Source organism: Scyliorhinus torazame, chromosome 10 (assembly GCF_047496885.1).
Source record: "Scyliorhinus torazame isolate Kashiwa2021f chromosome 10, sScyTor2.1, whole genome shotgun sequence".
NCBI classification, from domain to species: Eukaryota; Metazoa; Chordata; class Chondrichthyes; order Carcharhiniformes; family Scyliorhinidae; genus Scyliorhinus; species Scyliorhinus torazame.
The window spans coordinates 65,042,483-65,064,156 of NC_092716.1; the positions used below are offsets into that span (position 1 = coordinate 65,042,483).

General features: G+C 42.4%; 2 protein-coding genes across 3 annotated transcripts in view; both read right to left on the minus strand.

Annotated features, from left to right (window-relative positions):
• Window positions 1-16,359, minus strand: part of LOC140430611 (uncharacterized) — an 896,055-nt gene extending 879,696 nt beyond the window's left edge. For both annotated transcript variants that reach the window (XM_072518210.1, XM_072518208.1), the window contains exon 1: window positions 11,349-16,359. In XM_072518210.1, coding sequence (XP_072374311.1) covers window positions 11,349-11,367 — 19 coding nt within the window. In that variant the 5' untranslated portion in view covers window positions 11,368-16,359. The remainder of the gene's footprint in view (window positions 1-11,348) is intronic.
• A 152-nt stretch (window positions 16,360-16,511) lies between these two features.
• Window positions 16,512-21,362, minus strand: LOC140430613 (cerebellin-1). Its single transcript, XM_072518211.1, has 3 exons — window positions 20,650-21,362; window positions 19,789-19,908; window positions 16,512-17,628 (listed from the first exon to the last, which is right to left on the minus strand). The coding sequence occupies exons 1-3, from the start codon at window positions 20,899-20,901 to the stop codon at window positions 17,431-17,433; spliced, it is 570 nt and encodes a 189-aa protein (XP_072374312.1). The 5' UTR covers window positions 20,902-21,362; the 3' UTR covers window positions 16,512-17,430.
• Between the last annotated feature and the right edge of the window lie 312 nt (window positions 21,363-21,674).

Genomic DNA, 21,674 nt, shown 5'->3' on the forward strand with positions numbered 1-21,674 from the left:
TACCAGCATGTTGGGGCCAGTTAGCTTAGTTGGCTAGATGACTAGCATGTGGTTTTGAATTGTGTGGATTTGTTACCCGATCTGCCTGAGGTATACTTGAGACTTGCCTGCTTGACTGTCCCTTTGTCAAAGCTAAAAGACAGAGTAAGTGGGAGATATTTATACTGTAGCGTGGGGAATGAAAGATGAGTCATAGCCACAGAAACCAATGGAAAAGAGTGGTAATAGCCATAGAAACCAACAGAACATAGTGCGAAAGGCAGTCTCCAGAGAGAACAAAAGGTGTGAAAGGCCAGGCATGAGAGAAACTAAGATCAGAGGGTAAACTGCGACAGATTTAGATGTGGAGGAGGGGGGACATGGGTGGGAGAGAGGGGAAAGGGAAAGCGATAAGATAGGGGGGGAAATATATATATGAAGAAAGACAAAATAGAAATAAATGGCAAAAGACAGTTAAAGTGAAGTGGAATGAAATCAAAGGGGTCGAGGTGGGGTAGAGCTAATCATCTGAAGTTGTTGAATTCGATATTGAGACCGGAAGGCTGTAGCATGCCTAACCGGAAGATGAGATGCTGTTCCTCCAGTTTGCATTGAGCTTCACTGGAACATTGCAGCAGGCCAAGGACAGACATGTGGGAATGGGAGCAGGGTCTTGTGTTAGAATGGTAAGCAATGGGAAGGTCAGGGTCCTGAATGCATACAGACCGAAGGTGCTCAACAAAGCAATCACCCAGTCTGAATTTGGTCTTTCCGATCTTTTGGAGACCACATTGGGAGCAGCGAATGGGAGCAGTTTTTGTCTGTCCTTTCTCCCCTTTGCTTTCCCCTTCCCTCCACATCTACATCTGTCACAGCTTACCCTCTGATCTTAGTTTCTCTGCTGTCTGGCCTTTCACACCTTTTGTTCTCTCTGGGGACTGCCATTAGTATTTTTTCCCTTGGTTTCTGTGGCTATTCATTCCCCCACACGACAGTATAAATATCTCCCACTTTCTATGTCTTTTAGCTTTGCAAAGGGTCATCTGGACTCAAAGCGTTAGCTCTTTTCTCTCCCTACAGATGCTGCCAGACCTGCTGAGATTTTCCAGCATTTTCTCTTTTGGTTTCAGATTCCAGCATCTGCAGTAATTTGCTTTTATCAAGTGCTATCCTTTATTGTGCAAAGAATTGAGCAGGCCACATCTGGAATAGTGTCCAGTTTTGATTGCCTCAAATGTCGAGAATGTGCATTATACCATGCCAAATTCAAATGAAGCAGTTGGTCTTCTATGGGAGGAAAGTAGGAACAGGTTGCTGATTTGGATGGTCAGTCATGATCGTAATGAATGGAGGAGAAGGTCCGAACGGGCCAAATTGCCTACCCCTGCTCCTATTTTCTATGTCACTGTGTTTCTTTTAGCCCTCCTCGCCATACATTAGATTAGCCAATTAATTCGGTTTCGACCTATCTTTTAATTTCAGTTTGTTTCCCTTCCTATCCTCTAGTATTGACTCATGGTGGGTATTGTTTCATGGATCTAAAGCACCCTGCGAATATACACATTCTGATGTTCATTATAATCAATTGTTAAGGACAAACCACCTTTTAACTAACTTGTTGCAGTTTTTTGATGGAGAGACAGAGAGGGTAAATGAGGGTAATTAATATGGAGTATATGGACTTCCAAAAGATATTTGATAAAGTGTCTCACTACCTACTTGAGCAAGGTTAGAGCTCAGGGAATAAAAGGGATTATTGTAACATGGATATAAAATTGGTCAAGTGACAGGAAACAGTGAATAGTGGTCAATGGTTGTTTTTTGGACTGGAAGAAAGCTTATAGTGGGTTCCACAGGGGTCAGTGTTAAGACCACTGTTCTTAATGACTTAGGACAAAGAGCAGGAGAAGGCTATTTAACCCTTTGCACTGGTACCACCAGTCAAAAAGATCATGGTTTATCTGGTTGTGTCTCAATTTCACTTTACCTCCCCATAACCCATGACTCCCTTGTCTATGGAAAATCTGTCCATCTCTGCCTTGCATAAATTTAATTATCCAGACTCCACTGCTTTCTGGGGAAGAGATTTCCACATACAAATTAATTCTACATACCGCTTGAGGAAAATAAAATTCCACTCATCATCTTAAACAGGAGATCTCTTATTTTTAAACTATGTCTGCTAGCTCTAGACTCACCCACAAGAGCAGCCATCTCCCGGTATCCTCCCAATCCAGCTCCTATGTTTCAATAAGATCACCTCTCGTTCTTCTAAACTCCAATGGGTAAAGGCCCAAGCTGTCCAATATTTCTCCACAAGAGAAATCCCTCACCCCAGGAATGAGTCAATTGAACCTTCTCTGAACTGCTTCTCAGCAGTTATATATATATTTCAAATAAGGAGACGTAAACTGTCTATAATATTCCAGATGTGGTCTCACAAATGCCCTGTACAGCTGCAGTAAAACTCTCCCACTTTTATATTCCATTCCCCTTGCAATAAATGCTTACATTCCATTTGTCTTCCTAATCACTTGCTGTACCTGCATATTGACAATTGACCTTTTGTATTTGATGTACCAGATCCCTCTGTACCACAAGGTTCTGCAATCTCTCTCCATTTATGTCCTATACACAATTTCAAAATTTGCAGATGACACAAAAACTTGGACATATTGTGATACATGAGGAAGATAGTGTGAAGTTTAAAAAAGGAAATAGGTTGGTGGAATGGGTGGATAAGTGGCAGATGAAATTTAATTCAGGGAATCGTAAGGTGATTCATTTTAGTAGGAAAAACAGGGAGAGACAAAATAGAGGGTGCAATTCTAAGGGGGGCGCGTTGCAGATGCAGAGGGACCTGAGGTATATATGTGCACAAATTATTGAAGGTTGCCGGGTAGGCGGGAAGTGTGGTTAAGAAACATATGGGATCCTGAGCTTTATAAATAGGGGTACAGAGTACAAGGATGTTGTGATAAACTTGCAGAAAACACTGATTTGACCTGAAATGCAGTATTGCGTTCAGTTCTGGACAACACACTTTAGAAAGTATGTGAGGGCATTAGAGAGAGTGCAGATTCGTGAGAATGTCTCTAGGGTGAGATTTGGTTGAGATATTCAAAATCACAGGGAGTCTGGACAGAGCAGGTAGACAAAAAAGTGTTCCCATTGGTGGAAGGATCGAGAACCAGAACACACAGATGTAAGGTAATTGCCTCAAGAAGCAATGGCGACATGAGGAAAACCTACTTGTGACAATAAAGATGACTATTATTATTTTTGTAGGGAGTGATTAGGATCCGGAAGGCACCAATTCAGAAGGCACCAATGCAGAGCTGGTGTAGTATAAAGGTATGGCACATAAAGGGTCGCTATGAGACTAAGCTCAGTATTGCCTACACTCTGATGTAAGACCCACAGCTAGGGGGTCAGTGTAATAGACATAGAACATAGAACAGTACAGCACAGTACAGGCCCTTCAGCCCACGATGTTGTGCCGACCATTTATCCTAATCTAAGGTCAACCTAACCTACACCCCTTCAATTTATCCCGTGTGCCTGTCTAAGAGTCACTTAAATATCCCTAATGACTCTGACTCCACCAGCTCTGCCGGCAGTGCATTCCACACACCCACCACTCTCTGTGTAAAGAACCTACCTCTGACATCTCCACTATACCTTCCTCCAATCACCTTAAAATGATGTCCCCTCGTGACAGCCATTTCCACCCTAGGAAAAATCTCTGGTTATCCACTCTATCCATGCATCTCATCACCTTTTACACCTCTATCAAGTCAACTCTCTGCCTTCTTCGCTCCAGTGAGAAAAGCCCTAGCTCCCTCAACCTTTCTTCATAAGACATGCCCTCCAGTCCAGGCAGCATCCTGGTAAATCTCCTCTGTACCCTCTCCAAAGCATCCACATCCTTCCTATAATGAGGCGACCAGAACTGGATGCAATATTCCAAATGTGGTCTAACTAGTGTTTTATAAAGCTGCAGCAAAACCTCGCAGCTCTTAAACTCATTCCCCCTGTTAATGAAAGCCAACACACAATGCACCTTCTTAACAACCCTATCACAAAGCCCTGTGTAGAAGCAAGCATGGAGATCTACCAGCTTGGACCTTCACTGTATTAATGTATATAGTTTATCTTCATTATTGTATACTTATTGCTGAACGACCCAAGACTACGAATACCTTACCTTAATAAGACGTACAAAACTTCGCCCAACACCTTACAACAGCGAGAGGAAAGGGTAGAAGTAGATAAGTTGCTCTTAATGAGCAGACACCCAGATGATGACTCAAATTGCTACTTTCCGTGCTGTAACGATTCCATGATTGTGTCTTCACCCATTAGCAACACACTTTGCCAAGGTCAGGCACGTTGCCTCCTGCCAATGACTAAGCTCGATGCAGCTGAGGTCTACATGCTCATTTACGCCTTTAACCAATAGGCAATGATGCAAACTTAGGTGCTCCACTTTTTAAAATATCATTTAGCTCCCAGTACTGAAAATGGCGAGATAAATTACACAGCCTTTTTCATTTCTACATACGTCACTGCATCCAGTTGACAAAAAGTAGAATTTATAAAGTCCAGACATTTTACAGGGGGATAAAAATCGAATGAAACATCAGTAGGTTGAACGGTCAGAGCAGATGTCTCTCCTTGAAACCCAACAATATATGTTTCACTGCTTTGACCAATGTTTAGAACTAATTTAAATTCTACTTTATTGCTGTTCAATATTGTTATGGGCCAGAGTTTAGAGAACCCCAAAGTGTATCATGGAGTTCACCTGACCCACAACTTTTAATAGTTTGTGGTATGGGGAGCACACGGTCCACTCTACAGGTGTGGTACAGCAGAAATGGAAAAGCATTTTTTAAAGCAAAACAATGTTTATTCTATGAACTCAAGTTAACCTTTTTAAAACATACATTGAACATCTTAACAACCATTAATTCCAATACAACCCCCAATGAATACAACACTAAATAATCCTTTAAGCTTACCTTTTAACATCCATATGACTTAAATACATCAGGTTAAAGTCACTACTGTTATTAGTTTTAAATCACCAGGATCCATTTACAGTCTTTAGATTACAGAGAGAGATTCATACACCTTCTGGCTGTGACTGCAGCTATCCAGCTCTGAAAATAAAACTAAAACACACCCTGCAGCAAACAGCCTAAAACGAAAGTAAAAAGCTGACAGACAGCCCAGATCCACCCATTCTCGGAGTAGTAAACACCCATTTCTTAAAAGGTACTCTCACTACAGATAATTATATACACACCCATTTATCAACATCCATTTCTTAAAGGAACTCTCACATGACACCTCCCCCAGAAGAGAAAAATAAACCATCAACTTAAAGAGGGTTTCATTTTCACCTTTTCACTATCCTTCAAGAAATGCACACAGTAAATATACTTTTTTGTTTCAAAAGAACACACGCAAACAGGTACAATAATATAGTCCATTTTTGTTCTTCTTCCTCCAACTGAAATTTGTCTCGATTGACAGTCTCATTGAACAAGAAGGTCTCTGCACGATCCGTCCATCTCTCTATGCCTCGGCATTTCTCTTTAACGTCAGATATTTGAGTTCAATCTGATCGCGGAGTCCCTTGTAATTCTCCAACACAGGAAACCTGGTTATCACAGCTTTCAGCCCATCAAATTCCTGTTGAAAGTCCGCTGTCCACTGAAATATTTGACGTTTCTTCAGCAAGTCCATCAGTCGAGCAATCACGCTACAAAGCTTTTGCACAAATGTTCGAACAAATCTACTCATGCCAAGAAATCACATTATTTCCCTTTGTCTCGAGGGTATTGAAAACTCCTCAATAACTGTTAGTTTCACATCCCGTATGACCATTCGACCCTGTCCAATTGTATGGCCAAGGAAAGTGACTTGGGCTTTTTCCAAATTCACTTTTGACTAAGTTTATCACCAAACCCGCCTCCTTAAGTCGATCAAATAACTCCATCAGATGTTTTAAATGTTCTTTCCATGTCTGGCTGAAAATTACCAGATCTTCGATGTATACCGCACAATTGGGTAATTCTGAAACGACTGTGTTAGTTAACTGTTGAAATGTGGCTGGGGCGTTTATCATGCCAAATGGCATAACTTTGAATTGGTACATACCATCTGGAGTCACAAAAGCTGAAATCCCCTTCGCCCTTTCGGATAAAGTTACCTGCCAGTAACCTTTAAGTAAATCCAGTTTGGAAATAAAAGCTGATTGTGCCACTTTCTCAATGCAATCCTCCAAACGTGGGATAGGATAAGAGTCCGTTCTTGGAATTGCATTAACATTTCTATAGTCCACAAACAACCGTTGGGTACCGTCTGGTTTAGGTACCATCACTATGGGTGAGCTCCATTGGCTGCAACCCACTTCAATTATGCCATTTTTAAGCATACTCTCAATCTCTGTTAACTTGTGCCAATTTTAAAGGGTAAAGTCTCTATGGATGTTGTTTGATTGGAACAGCATTTCCCATATCTACATCATCGATAGCCATTTTAGTACTTCCCAATTCATCTCTACAAACTTGCCCATGTGATATCAATAACTCTTTCAGGTCAGTCCATTTTTCCTCTGGAAGGTAACTCAACAATTTATCCCAATTTCTAAGAACATCCTCATTTTCCAATTTAATTTGAGGTATGTCAAATTCACAGTCATCTGGATTTGATTTGTCACTTTGAATCATTAAACCCCCCTCCTTGTTCTCTCCTTCCCTTTCAAAGTGCCTTTTAAGCATATTCACATGACACACTCGGTGAGTCTTCCTTCTATCCGGTGTTTTTACCACATAATTCACCTCACTTAATTTCCTTTCAATCTGATAAGGTCCACAAAACCTTGCTTTTAAAGGTTCACCTACCACTGGTAACAATACTAAAACTTTATCTCCACTGGCAAAACTACGAACTTTGGATTTCTTGTCCGCTACCCGTTTCATCACATTTTGTGCAACTTTTAAATGTTGCCCAGCCAATTCACCTGCTCTATTTAATCGTTCCCTAAAATTTGACACGTAATCCAATAATGTAATTTCCGGTTTCTCAGTCACCAATTTTTCCTTAAACAATTTAAGCGGTCCTCTTACCTCATGACTAAAAATTAGTTCAAAAGGACTGAATTTGGTTGACTCATTAGATGCATCCCTAATTGCAAACAGTACAAATGGAATTCCTTTATCCCAATAATCTGGATAAAAAGCCCTCAACATTGTCTTTAATCTCTAATGCCACCTTTCTAATGCTCCCTGTGATTCTGGATGGTACGCAGTTCATTTAAATTATTTTATTCCGAAGGTATCCATAACTTCTTTGAATAAGCTATCCATAACTTATTTGAATAACCTTGAGGTTAAATTTAATCCTTGATCCGATTGTATTTCTGTGGGTAGTCCATATCTAGTACAGAATTTAAGTAACTCCTCCACAATCTTTTTAGATGTAATATTACATACTGGGATGGCCTCTAGAAACCTAGTAGACACATCCATTATCGTCAAAAGTTATTGATTCCCACTTTTCGTTTTAGGAAGCGGTCCTACGCAATCAATTAGGACCCTTGTAAAAGGTTCCTCAAATGCTGGAATGGGTATTAAGGGTGCTGGTTTTATCACCGCTTGAGGTTCCCCCATCACTTGACATGTGTGACATGATTGACAAAATTTAACCACATCTTTATGTAGTCCAGTCCAATAAAAATGTTTTTGTATTTTAGCTTGAGTTTTCCTTATTCCCAAATGACCTCCCACTGGTACCTATTGTGCAACTCGCAACACCTCTTTTCTATACCCTACCGGCAATACTGCTTGATGAACTTCTGCCCACTTTTCATTCGCCTGCAGATGTAAAGGTCTCTATTTTCTCAGCAAGACATCACTTTTACGGAAATAACACTCTGGTATACACTCAGATTCCTCTTCTGTATATGCTTTCTGATACATCCGTTTTATTTCTAAATCTTTCTGTTGGAACTCAGCCAATTTTTCTGAACTAAAAATATCCGCCTCATCCTCCACCATCTGATCAAAAATCGTTTCTAATAATTGCACTTCAAATTCGTCTTCACTCTTTGATTTCTCCTCTTGTCTTAACCTGTGACTTTGCTACCTTGTTACTACACAATCCGGAGAAATCCCAGGATATTCGTCCTCAAACACTTCAGTTGTCTGATTTTCCACTGGCTCATCAACCACAGTAGGCATCACTCCCACCTGCGATCCAGCTGTATCATTACCCAAGATAAACTGTATTCCTGGACAAGATACTTTCTCTATTACTCCTACTACCACTTCACCACTCTTCACTGGACTTTCCAACCTTACCTTATATAATTGAACACTACTCCTCTCACCCTGAATTCCACATATTACCACCTTTTCTGGCAACATTCTTCCCAAACTACATAACTCCTCATCTCTTACCATTAAAGATTGACTAGCTCCCGTATCTCTTAAAATTGTGATTTCTTTACCTGCTCCTCCAGATACACATGAGTAAACTTTATCCACACAAGAAAATTCTTTAAAGAGATCTGGCACCTTCTTATCAATCACCTCTTGATCAGGCTGTACAATACCTCCTTCGCTTCACGTGGGCTTTCCTCTACCACTTTAACAAACCCCACTGTCTTATCCTGTTTTACCACATCAGCCTTCCCAGTGCTTTTCTTCAACCACCAACACTGTGACTTTATATGGCCTAGTTTATTACAGTGAAAACATTTGAAACGTTTCATTTCTTTTCCACCCTCCTGGAATTCTTTTTTAATCTGAGGTAACTGTCCTTATTATCTCACATCAGATCACCTTTACCTTTACCACTTGTGTATTTCACATGTCCCCAGTTTCTATCCCTCACAGGCTGAAACTGAAGTCGGAAACCAAGCTTATGAACTAATTCATAATCATCTGCTATTTCTGCTGCTAATCTCACAGTTTTAACCGTCTGCTCTTCCACATGAGTTCTCACTACATCAGGAATTGACTTTTTAAACTCCTCGAAAAGTATAATTTCTCTGAGAGCTTCAAACGTTTGGTCTATTTACAAAGCCCTTAGTCACCTTTCAAAATTACTCTGTTTGAGCCTTTCAAACTCATGTATGTTTGACCAAACTCTTTCCTTAAATTTCTAAACCTTTGTCTGTCGGCTTCAGGCACTAGTTCATATGCACCTAAGATGGATTTTTTCACCTCCTCATACGTCTCAGATACCTCCTCCGGTAGTGATGCAAACACTTCACTAGCCCGACCTACCAGCTTTGTTTGAATCAGTAATGCCCACATGTCCTGTGGCCATTTCATTTGTTTAGCCACCTTCTCAAATGAAATGAAAAAGGCTTCTACCTCCTTCTCATCAAACATTGGCAATGCTTCGACATATTTAAATAGATCCCCACCAAGCCTTCAATGATGACGCTTTTTCTCATTATCCTCATCACAATCATCCAACTGTACGTTTCCCTTCACATCTACCAATTTTAACTGACTGTCGTGTTTCGTGGCCATTTTCTGAAGTTCAAACTCTCTTTCTTTATCTTTTTCCCTGATCTGTATCTCCCTTTCTCTTTCTTTTTGTTCTGCTAGGGCTATTCTTTCTTTACTTCTTTCTTCACTCTTTCTTTTTCCTCTCTATCCCTTTCGTATTCAAGCTGCTTTCATTCTTTCGCATGCTCCATTTTTTAAATTTGTAACTGAATTTTTGCCATTTTCAATGAGTCAGACTGTATCTCACGCAACTTTAAATGCTTAGCCACCGCCATAATTACCTCATCTTTTTGCATTTTGTCAGGTAATGTTAACTGCAATGTTTTTGCCAAATCTAACAGTCTGCTTTTAGTCTCTGTCCGTAAGGTACTGCGTGTGACCGTCTCCGCCCCCAGAAACTGCTGAGCCTCTGAAAGAGCCATTGTCCACAACACACTCCCCACTTAAACTAAAATGCCACACCTGAAAGCAACCACAATATGCTCACCCCTCACTGTCTTTATGTTCACTAAGCCAATCCAATAGATAGACTTTTATCCCCCTCGAGCCCTCAATTTGTTATGGGCCAGAGTTTAGAGAACCCCAAAATGTATCATGGAGTTCACCTGTCCCACAACTTTTAATAGATTATGGTATGGGGAGCACACGGCCCACTCTACAGGTGTGGTACAGCAGAAATGGAAAAGTATTTTTTAAAGCAAAACAATGTTTATTCTCTGAACTCAAGTTAACCTTTTTAAAACATAGTGAACATCTTAGCGACCATTAATTCCAATACAACCCCCAATGAATACAACACTAAGTAATCCTTTAAGCTTTCCTTTTAACATCCATACGACTTCAAACACCTTTTACCAGAAGCACATCAGGTTAAAGTTACTACTGTTATTAGTTTTAAATCACCAGGATCGATTTACAGTCTTTAGATTACAGAGAGAGATTCATACACCTTCTGGCTGTGCCTGCAGCTATCCAGCTCTGAAAACGAAACTAAAACACAACCTGCAGCAAACAGCCTAAAACGAAAGTAAAAAGCTGACAGACAGTCCAGCCCCACCCACTCTCTGACATCACTGCAGTAGCAAACACACATTTCGTAAAGGTACTCTCACAAGACAATATTAAAATACCTTTCCTGGGATAAGTTGCTTTAGACTTCTTGAGAGGCAAAACAAATCTGGGAGGGTTTTTAGATTTGTAAGTGTATCTATTTTCTGTTTTCGACATGGTCGATCGTGGATTCAGTCTAATGCATGTTTCATTCATTCAGATCGTGAGAGACAGGAGTGTAGCAACTCCAAGCCGAGAGCATCACAGGGCGTGCCATCTAGAAACTTCAACAGCCTTCAATGACCAGAGAGAGAGCGATGTAAACATTGGCCACACCACATCAGAAAACACACAAAACAGGCGCCGTAACCAAGCGCCGCTTCTGCCAAAAGTGGCGGAATTCAAGTCACTAAAACTGGTTCAAAACATGATTGAGGTTAGATTTAACAAGGAGCTAAATTGAAGGCAGAAAACACCAGCATTAACAACAAACCAATAACGTCATCATTGAAATTGACCCGGAGATTCAACTTCATCGTTGAAATTGACCCAAGGCACTCGGTTCAAGGGCAATTGGGTATGGGCAACAAATGCTGAGCCAGCCAGCGCCGCCCACACCTCAGGACTGAACAACAACAATAACAAAGCCGGGCAGATCGAGTCAGTCTGGTGGAGATGAGAGAGAGAGGTGACTCCCGGAACTGACACAAGGTGAAAGCCGCGAAGGGCAGCAAAACGTGTCAGCAACCCGAGTCCAGCAAGGTCGACAGAGCAAACTTTACTCACCCCTCCCAGGCGGGCACATTCACTAAAGTTCCAGCTCCCGGAGGGATGTCACTCTCCTGCTGCTATTCTGTTGTCGTTCTGCACCTCACCCTGTGACGGGTGATCGCTCCCCTCTCCACGCCTGAGAATAATTCAGTCTAATTCAAAGCCCATCATTTTATATCTGAGGGCCTGCGATGGGAACTTGGCGCTTGCGTGTGCCTCCGCCCGCTGTTGTCAGGGACGCTGCGGTCGCCATGGTGTCAATCTCCAGGTCAATTTCAATTCAGTGTCAGCCTCCTGTTACATAAATCAACCTTGTGTGTTCGAAATGTGTATTAAACTGCCATTCTTTGGGGGTGGATGATGAAGTTATTGGTTTGTTGTTACTGCTGGTGTTTTCTATCTTCAATTTAGCTCCTTGTTAAATCTCACCTCAATAACCTACCTCAGAAACCCACCACCCAAATAACCCAAGTATTTGCATTGGCCCTTAATACACTGTGTGTTGTGAGGACACTGTGGCCACGTCAGACCTGTTCCCTCTAGGTATCTATCTGCAGACTACATGGAAGTCCATAAAAGTTATAATACTGAAATAGACCGGCCCATATGGTTAAAATCAAATTACTGCGGATGCTGGGACCAGTCCATATAGTGTACCCTCCTCTACACGAGTACCTGATCACTTTACCTTTACAGTTCTCTTGCGGGAGTCTATGTAGACTGGGTTTTGAGTGTCTTGCTAACATCAGAATTTAGCTGGGAAGTTTGGTTGTGCTTCTCTTTTGTCGTTTGCGTTCAGCTTTAGGTTTGAATGGACACATTTCGTTTTGATATTGGCGGCGTGTTGTACGGAGCTGATTGTAATTTAGTGACGGTCGGGAAACGCCGTGGGTTTGGCCAAACCAGTCAAATCATGCACGTTGGCATATTCCTGCTTGCCACACTCACTAAGTCTGGAAAGTCCTGGATCTGTTTCCCTTGTGTTCTCTAGTCCCTCAATAGCTGGAGACAGCATTTCGAGAGTGTTGTTCCAAACTATCAGAACGAGCTTGACGTGTGTATTTGAAGTGAAAAGTGTTATATCATTTAGATATTTTGTGAAACTGTTTCAAATTGCAAGGTTTGGCATCCAACTTTTGAATATAGTCGCGACTTTTCCATCGAGAGGCAGCGAAATCACACTATCCTACGATAAACTCCTAAAGTGAAGTTCTTAAGAATGTGAAGATTGCGAGTTTGGTAACTGGTAACGAACCGATTATTTCACAACTACCAATAACTGTGTTTCGGGGACCTGCTAACTCCCATTTAGTGTAATTAACAAAGTGGTATGCTTTTGATTGCCACCCCCCAGTTTCTGAAAGGCTTGCTCCATGCTCTCTGGCTTTTAGGAATCCAACTTGTCGCACACCCATCGCCCATTTTGCCAGCACCTATATTATTCTTCAATAATCCAGAACTAACTTCATTATTTGTCCCATTGTCCCCAGCACCGTATTATCAAACTGAATGAATCAGGTGGACCTGGTATAAGGTTGCGCTGGCAACTAGTAACTGCTTGCCACAATGTGAAAACTGGTTGGTAAATAGATTTCCATTCAATGTTTGTATTTGTGCGCTCACGAAACACGCAGCAGTGTTGAAGGCAAAGACATGTTTTACACTGCACAATGCAGGATTGAAAAAAAACATCGCCTAATTGCAGAACCCAAAGTGTATTTGCTCGTGATTCACTGAAATAATTGTTAAGATCCCCAAAATGTCTCTAATGTGCGCTGTTCAATCAGTAAATTGTTTCTGTCTAGGAAAACCAATAAAAAACAATAATTACTGAAGTAATTTCAATGCCGGATCTCAAGAGCACCGTAGGAGGCAGTTTATATTCGGGTAAAGTAATTAGTTGTTACTACAGCTTTATTTGGGATAGATAAACATTCCAAAATAACTTGCCCAAGAACATAGAATCAAACTCTCGCTTACTTTATTTAATGATACAGAATAATTATGTTTGACCTTTGAATATTTGTAATGTCCCGTAGGTGTGTTGGGTTTGTGGACATTCGTAAACAAACATTCCGCCCAGTCCAGTCTGCATTCTTAATGGAATTAAATCCGTTGACATAGTGAGAGTAAATTAATTCAGTTGCACAGAGTCCCTCAAACTTTTACCTTTCGAGCCCTGGATACTGGCATTAACCAGTACAGCGTTTAATTAAGGTCGGGAAGGTTTACCAAACTCTGTAATTTTGGTTGAAGTGACTGCTGGACATAAATCGATTTGCGTTGTATCTTTGAAATTGCATGTTACTCATTCTCAATGCACCATAAAAGTTATTTCGTCACATTTCCGGCAAAAGCAATATTTAGATGATTAATGGCGTGGGGTTTCTTCAGTGAGTTTGAAAAATCTGTTTGCGATTACGTTGTACATTTGATCTAAATGAACGCAATGTTTACCCGTTTGAGGTAAAAGTCCGGAGCCAAGTGATTTCAGCCGGGATTGCCAGCTCCTCGAAAGTGAACACAGAAATGTGATAACCTCTATTAGCGAAAGACCGTGGTTAAATAGCGCAGTAAAAAAAACTGGAATGTGCCTGGATACAATCCGGCCAATTAAATTTCAGAAAAAAGGCTGAATCTGCTGTTATTAAAATAAAGTGTGGCTCCCCTTTTCAAACACAGAGTCGATACTCGAGTACTTCTGAAGACAGCCACATGTGATTTTTTTTTTTAGTGAAATGTTTTCCTTGCATTGCATGTTAACATTCGGCGCAACTGCCTGTTGTTCACTGGAGTCACATCGCACAGTGTGAAATGAAAGCCGGTGGTTTAAACTAAATAGAGTCAGTGTCTGTGTCAAATTCCTAACTTCAGGGCAAGGTGCGCTGATAGAACGGTATTCACCTGCTGCTGTTGATGGTTTAAAATAAAGTAAGTGTGGAATATCTGCAGCAGCTAATCCAGCCCAGTGCTGATGAGCAGGGACAAGGCAATGTGAAGGACAAACAGAACCTGGCTCTCGCAGTCTTGCTGAAGCTTGCATTGGATTGTTAGACGGGTTCAATCGCAGCGTATTATTCTCAGGAGGATGTTAGACTATAAGACATAGGAGCAGAATTAGGCCACTCGGCCCGTCGAGTCTGCTCCGCCATTCAATTATGGCTGATATTTTTCTCATCCTCCATTCTCTTGCTTTCTCACCATAATCCCTGATCCCCTGATTAATCAAAAACCTATCTATCACTGTCTTAAAGACACTCAGTGATTTGGCCTCCACAGCCATCTGCGGCAAAGATTTCCACAGATTCACCACCCTCTGGCTGAAGAAATTCCTCCTAATCTCTGTTTTAAAGGATCGTCCCTTTAGTCTGAGATGGTGTCCTCTGGTTCTAGTTTTTCCTACAAGTGGAAACATCCTCTCCACGTCCACTCTATCCAGGCCTCGCAGTATCCTGTAAGTTTCAATAAGATCCCCCCTCATTCTTCTAAACTCCAACGAGTACAGACCCAGAGTCCTCAACCGTTCCTCATACGACAAGCTGTTCATTCCAGGGATCATTCTTGTGAACCTCCTCTGGACCCTTTCCAAGGCCATGTACTGGGTTGAAATGGACATGGATACCGTTGTATCGGCCAGTCATAGCTTGAGGAGGGTCTGACAAACAGTACCACCCTCCCACCAATGATTTTGTCAAATTGGTAGCAGAATCCAGATGGAGGAATGTACAAAGTGGAGACCCACACAATGCACTCTTGCTCGTGACACTAGACTAATTAGTTGGTATTCTGGGCAAATACAGATGTCTCTCAAATCCAGTGAATCAAAACTTTATAGGGAAAAGGTCACCCATTTTTTTTAACCGAATAATGTAATCCATCAAAGCACAATCCTGTTAATCTAAAATAAATTAACTGTGCTTTGAGTGGATGATTATGCGGAGACCAGGCCATTTCCTACAATACAGCTGCAAATAGTGCATCTTTGATTATGTAAGTGTTAATTTTCCCCACGGGAACTAATTAAACCGTTCTCTGCAGAGTAAGTTGGGACTTAGTTAGATTAACAGCAAATCGGGCCTGATGCTCCCAGCCCCATCTCTGTGTATTTTTTGAGTATTATAATGTGACTCTCAGACTTTTCATCTTAAAGAACATTAAAAAACAGCCTTGTTTCGTTGATGCATGAATACATCCTGCGTCTTATGACAATGTTCCATTGTGTCTGATTGTTTTATTTGGCATATTCTGGGATGTTTTTTGTACGCGAATAATACAAGATCTCAGCGCAGAAAATAAACAATCTAAATTATTGCTGAATCAAAACGCGTGGTTAAATTTCTGTCCTCTTTCAAATAAAATCAAGTTGGAACTAAATCAAATCAAGTTGGAACTGAATAGACTCGAGAGCAAAGGGCGGGTTATATTCTGTAAATTGAAATCAGTTCCACATACCTCTACACAGTCGAGTGCAGGGCAGTCACTGTCCTTGTAAAATTAAAAAACGTTAATAATAATAAAGACGGGAGTCGTCGAATGAGGCACAAATGAGCTGAAGGGGGTGAGGGCTCTTAAAAAATATCTCACGAGTGGAACCAAAAAACAAATTAAGAGACAGTTTAAACCACACAGGCGTTCATTCCACCAGATTCTGACAAAATAGCAAATTTAAATAGCAACCATTGTACCTAACTGTTCCTATTCACCAGAAGAACAGGCCACATCCCTCTCCCAACCATGCCATAAAAAATCTTGCTTTGAAATATTCCAATCACTACGCCGAGCAGAATTGTGTTGGTGATTAGCGAGCACACGGAACAGTCATTCTCTAACCACTTTCCTGATGCATACACAGAGCCAGTGACTTGAATTATGCAGTCACTCAACAAACATATTAATTACTGAATAGTGGGACACGAATATTGATGTAGATGCAACTTTGCAACAAAGCCTCAACTGCAGCCTTTGTAGGACTAATTTGGCTCGGCTAATATCTGCTTCGCTCCACACGTCATTCTAAACCGATTTTGTTGTTGTTGCAATGGCCAACCCTTCACCTGTTAGCTTAGAAACAACCTGTTAGCGACCCCACCGACCTCTGTGCCTCATTTCAGTGTGAACTGCCAGTCATATAGGGATAAGAAAGTATGCATACCAACCATGATTTCTGGTTAACAAAAATAAAAGTTACATTTAAAATTTATTGAAATAAAGCAAAATTCAATTTTATAAATATTCACACATATATTACAGTGATAAACTTTTCATAATATTTCTGCCGTTCAATATGGCCACATTATACTGGAACAAAAACGACAGATATGCATCAGAACGTTTAGCAGCCTTACAGAATAAACCCAGAATACACTGAAATACTGAAACACAACTAACCGTTCTCATTTGGCTAGGTCAAAATTTACCATAATTCCGTTTTTTTTAAATGAAGGCTTATGCTTGGTTATATAGACCGTTAACCTTCTGTCTCGGAATTGACAATACTGTATCTATAGGGTATAGAAATACAAAGGCGAATAAAATAAAGGTAATATGTGCTGCATTTGAGCTGCAGTCATCTCTAAAATTCCGCATAGCAGACATAGACAGGCATAGGGAAGCATGTTTCCTGCGTTCTTACATTGTTGAAGAGACAGTATCATTTTGGCAACCAGACCCGACAGAACTGTCCCTAACAAACAGCTTCGGGCAATATTCCCGATTTGGCAGCCGATCCGAACAGTAATTTCAAAGCAGCAAAAAGTAACATTTCCAGAACTTTATTTTTATTCCGTTTTAAAAATGACAGCAGTCAATTTAACGTAGCAGAGATATTTTTTCACATGTTGATTTAAAAACCGAAGTGGCGGTCGATCCAGTTCTTAGACTAAATCTATGAGAGATCATGAATGTGTGTCAAGGTTGAAGTTACACTTAATTAGTGCTCACAAATGCAGGCTACCAAATAGGATACTGTCCCTTTTAATATAAGTTTTCTGTCTAGCTCCGGGACGCACTTGCGCGTGTTGGGGGAAACAAAAAGTTATCAACCCTCTTTGTGACAGTATAGGGTTCAGGGAGAAAACAACAACAACGTGGTTTTCACTTAAAGTGGAAACACCAGGAATCCGGAGAAAGTTGAGTATTTCCATCCTCCCATTAGGTTCCCACGTTCCAGTTTCAGATAGGCCCGGTCTCCCTTCTCCATCTGAGTCAGCACTCCATTGCTGGCAGCCTCTCTTGTCACATCCTGATCTCCTGCAAAGGCTGAGATCAATGGCCAGCCATTCAGCATCAGACTCACCTGCAGCCAAATAGTAATGTTTAAAGTCATGCCATCATTTTCTGTCATCGGTATCTCTATAGACCACGGCACCAGCAAACTGAGCTCTAAAAGCGACACGAAAGTACAGGTAATAAGCAATATACTGGAAAGTAATAAGAAACCTCTAAATAAAGTGTGCTAGATGGTTTGCTCATATAACCAGTTTGCGGGCAATAATAGTTTAATATCTATATATATGGAAAGCTCAGTGCCGGAAACCTGAAATTAAACAGAAAAAGAAGGAACCCCACAAGCAGGTCCTCGTTCATCGGAAAGAGCATCAGAGCTGAACTATTCCGGTGTCCCCTTTCTCAGATCGGAAAAGCCACCACGAACGGTTCGCCTCTTGGAGATGTGGCTGGACCACCTGTGTACCGCCAGCATGTCCCGTGTCTATTTCACATAGCCAGTTCTTCTCTCTATCATTACTCAAAATAAACTTGCGCCATTGAATAAAATATCCAGCAGAGCATTTTAACTGCGATGTTCTTTTTTTTAAAAACACGACTTGTTCGAGGTACCAATGACATTCTCCTCGGTTCCATACTATTTGTTTAATAAGAACCAAGGCAAATGGAAGTCCTTACTTGTCATGGACTGGCTCCCTTGTTGTACATTTTATTTTACTCCAACATTTTAAACACAGCACATTCAGCGTATGGCAAGTTATGGTTTACTGACACAACTCCGCATTTGAAGCTAAATAATAAACATGAAAACATACCTTAATACGGAGCGAATAAGTGCAGCATCTAGCTCTCTAATTTTCCTGTGCATTATTTATCAAATACGGTGACCACATCCCCCAATTACCGACCATAGGGGTGTTACATACCTATTTACCTGGAAGCTAGTGTCAATTACACATAATTTAAAAGGAGATCCGGCTTCGCCTATTTGTAAAATAACTCGAATGTTTTGCATGCAGCATTGGTGTATTTGTGCATTGTCTTTGAATGAGAAAAGAAAACGGTGTTTCCATCTTATGCTTTCGATGCCGCCGGCTGCTCTGTAATGCTGTGAGCGATGCTTCATGTAAAGATGGGATTGTACAGCCGATGTTGAGCCACCACTATGCTGTGGTGAGCGATGGGGCCGTGCAGCAGGTCACTCCAATACGTTACCGCGCAGCTCCAATGTTTAGACATAAGTAACATTTGGATCTGATGGAATTTGTATGTGCAATGTTCTTATTAACGCTTTAATTATTGCAACATTGGCCGTGTTTCGCTGTGTTAGTGTGAGGGTGCCTTTGCCAATAGCTCATGCAGAGTGTAATGCTGTAAATGATTGATAATAACATATGGAATAGTGAGGGTGAACAGGAGGCGGAGCCCTGTTTTATGGAGTTGTGGAGGGTAGGGTAACCGCCCCGCCCCCCCCCCCCTCCCCCCAACTCCCCTCCCACTACCCGTACCCGCCCAGTATCATCCAGACTTACAGACACTGGGGATGTTCACTGATATTTGTTTTTTCGCTCTACCCTCAGAATAAAACATACCTCCCACTAATTAATAAATAAATAATCACTTGGACAGCCTCTGGTTGTCAGCTATTATTTGATGCCCGTCCTTTATATCACTAACAACTGTCTATGACCTTTAATTAACCTTTCGCTCACCAGCATTTTCTATGGTCCGTTGCAAGTCATGTGAAGTCGGTTTATCTTTTGGGTCACAGTGTTGAAAAACAATGAACGCTAGAATTTCCTATGTATCAACTGCAGATTCCTGAAACCCGTGAATCGCCAGGCCTTCTTTGGCGATCAGGTTAGGTGAATTAGCCATGCTAAATTGCCCCTTGGTTCCCAAGGATATGCAGGTTAGGTGGGGTTACTGGGCTAGGGCAGGGGAGTGGGTCTAGGTAGGGTGCTCTTTCGGAGGGTCGGTCGGTGCAGACACGATGGGCCGAATGACCACTGTAGGAATTCTGTGGTTCTGTGGATTATAAGGCTTCAGTTCAATTCCTGATTTTGTGTAGTTGGGCCGTTAGGCCAGTTACGGAAAGGGACTGAGCGCCTGAAGAATGTCATTATGAGATGGGGAAGGGAAGTGCTGGGTAATTTTAAACGCAAACGCCGCATTCTACCGAGTACAAGACCGAAAGCGCAAAGCATTCGATCCAAAAAAATCCACTAACCTGGATAGTTTGCCGGTTATACACTTTTACCACGTGAAAGTTAAAACTGTAAATCCCTTTCCTGGGCGCGATGAAGGTGCTTCTCTCCGAGTCAAAATTCGAGCCGACATTCACTAGTATCTGAAAGCAGACAGAGCCAATGTCATCAACCTGGGGCCATTTAGAGAGCCGAAGGCGAGAGGAACAGGAAGACGGGGAGAATAGAGCAGGTGACAGACATCTGAGTTGCCAGAATCCTAAATCAACAGCGTCTTCGATTCCCTGAGACATCGGTTAGTTAATTCCATCTACCTGAACAACTTTATATTCACAAAAGCATTTTGACATTTATACCCCGCCCCGCCCCTAATTTAAAGGAGCTGCTTCCCCATCTTCCCTCCATTGCCCTTATGTCGCTCTGTGTATTCGCTCTAGCCACTGGCCCTTAACCCGCTTCATCTTCCACTATTTGGCCGCCTCTGCACGACCATTTCTTAAATTACTATATTTTCTGATGAGTCATTTCGCTCGCACCTCCCTTCCTCTTGACACAGTCTCCCCCCCTCCCCCCCAATGAAAACGTGTTCCGTAACTTTCCTCCAACTCTTGAGTTCTCACTCCCCCACTTTATTCCCCTCACCTGGGCGCCCGCAACATCGCACCTGGCGTGAACCATGCTGGCTCCTACATTGGACGGAGAGCAGGCATGTAAACATGATCTAATAACCCACCCTGGGGATACTGCTGCAGTTCGCACTGGACATTGTCAAACATGTCCCCTTTTCCACTCTCCCCCCCCCCCTTAAATGGAAACATCAGAAAGTCCCTCAAAAGGCAGCAGCAGCAGCTCCCCACACCTCCCCACCTTCCCCCTGCACTTACATTGTCAAAATATATGATCATGGTCCTGTTGCTCATCTCTGAGGGCTCGTGGTTCGTGCTCCTGATCACTGAGAAAGCCACTTTGGCGCTGCCAGATCGCACAGAAATCCCGAGCGCAGTCCCCGTAGGATCCGAGGTGGGATTCGAGTCACACACCACCAGGCACTTGCCCTCCAGTACGATGGGCTCTGTCTCATTCTGGCCGCACACGAGTCCCGCAAACCAAACCAGAGCGAACAGCAACTCTAACATGACGAGCGACCGCCGACTTCCACACTGTCTGAGGTGCTGCTTTGCTCTTTATCTCCTGATCGAATCCAGTTTTTCACTCTTCTCCGTGGGAGTTTTTTTTTTGGTTAAATTATCGTCTCCTTTTTGTCTGTCTTTTTTTTAAAACGTTGCTTTATTATTATTATTTTTTCTCTCTGAAAGCTCACCTTCTTCCCCCCGGCTCTGTGCGGGCTTCTCCCGCTCCCTTTCTTCGTTTATAGCAGGAATTAAATGACCCCTGAAGTGTAAGAAGGGCCCCTGACAAGAAGACGCACAAATGAATACATAGCGCGGCGCCCAGTGCCTGTGTAAATTATTGAGAGCGGGGAGATTACAGGCGAGTGCAGCCCAGCCCGGCCGCTGCCGCCCTCCTCACTGGCTCCAGCACCTCTCCCTCCTGTCAATCAACTCGCTCTGCACCAATCAGCGGTGGCCTCTCCTCACTCCCGGGGAGGTGGCAACTGCATGTACTCGCCTGCTGTAGTCAACCAGCTAGAGCCCATTCACCCCCCCCCCGCCTTCATCAACTACAGTAACCCTCCGCCCCCCCCCCCCCGCCTTCATCAACTACAATAACCCTCCGCCCCCCCCACCCCCGCCTTCATCAACTACAGTAACCCTCCGCCCCCCCCCCGCCTTCATCAACTACAGTAACCCTCCGCCCGCCCCCCCGCCTTCATCAACTACAGTAACCCTCCGCCCCCCACCCCCGCCTTCATCAACTACAGCAACCCTCCGCCCCCAACCCCCCCCCC

Coding starts and splice junctions, on each gene's coding strand:
- LOC140430613 (XM_072518211.1), bottom strand. CDS start 20,901: ATGTTAGAGTTGCTGTTCGCTCTGGTTTGGTTTGCGGGACTCGTGTGC. Junction 19,909..20,649: donor TGATCATATATTTTGACAAT/GTAAGTGCAGGG, acceptor GTCTGCTTTCAG/ATACTAGTGAATGTCGGCTC. Junction 17,629..19,788: donor ATAACCGGCAAACTATCCAG/GTTAGTGGATTT, acceptor ATTTGGCTGCAG/GTGAGTCTGATGCTGAATGG.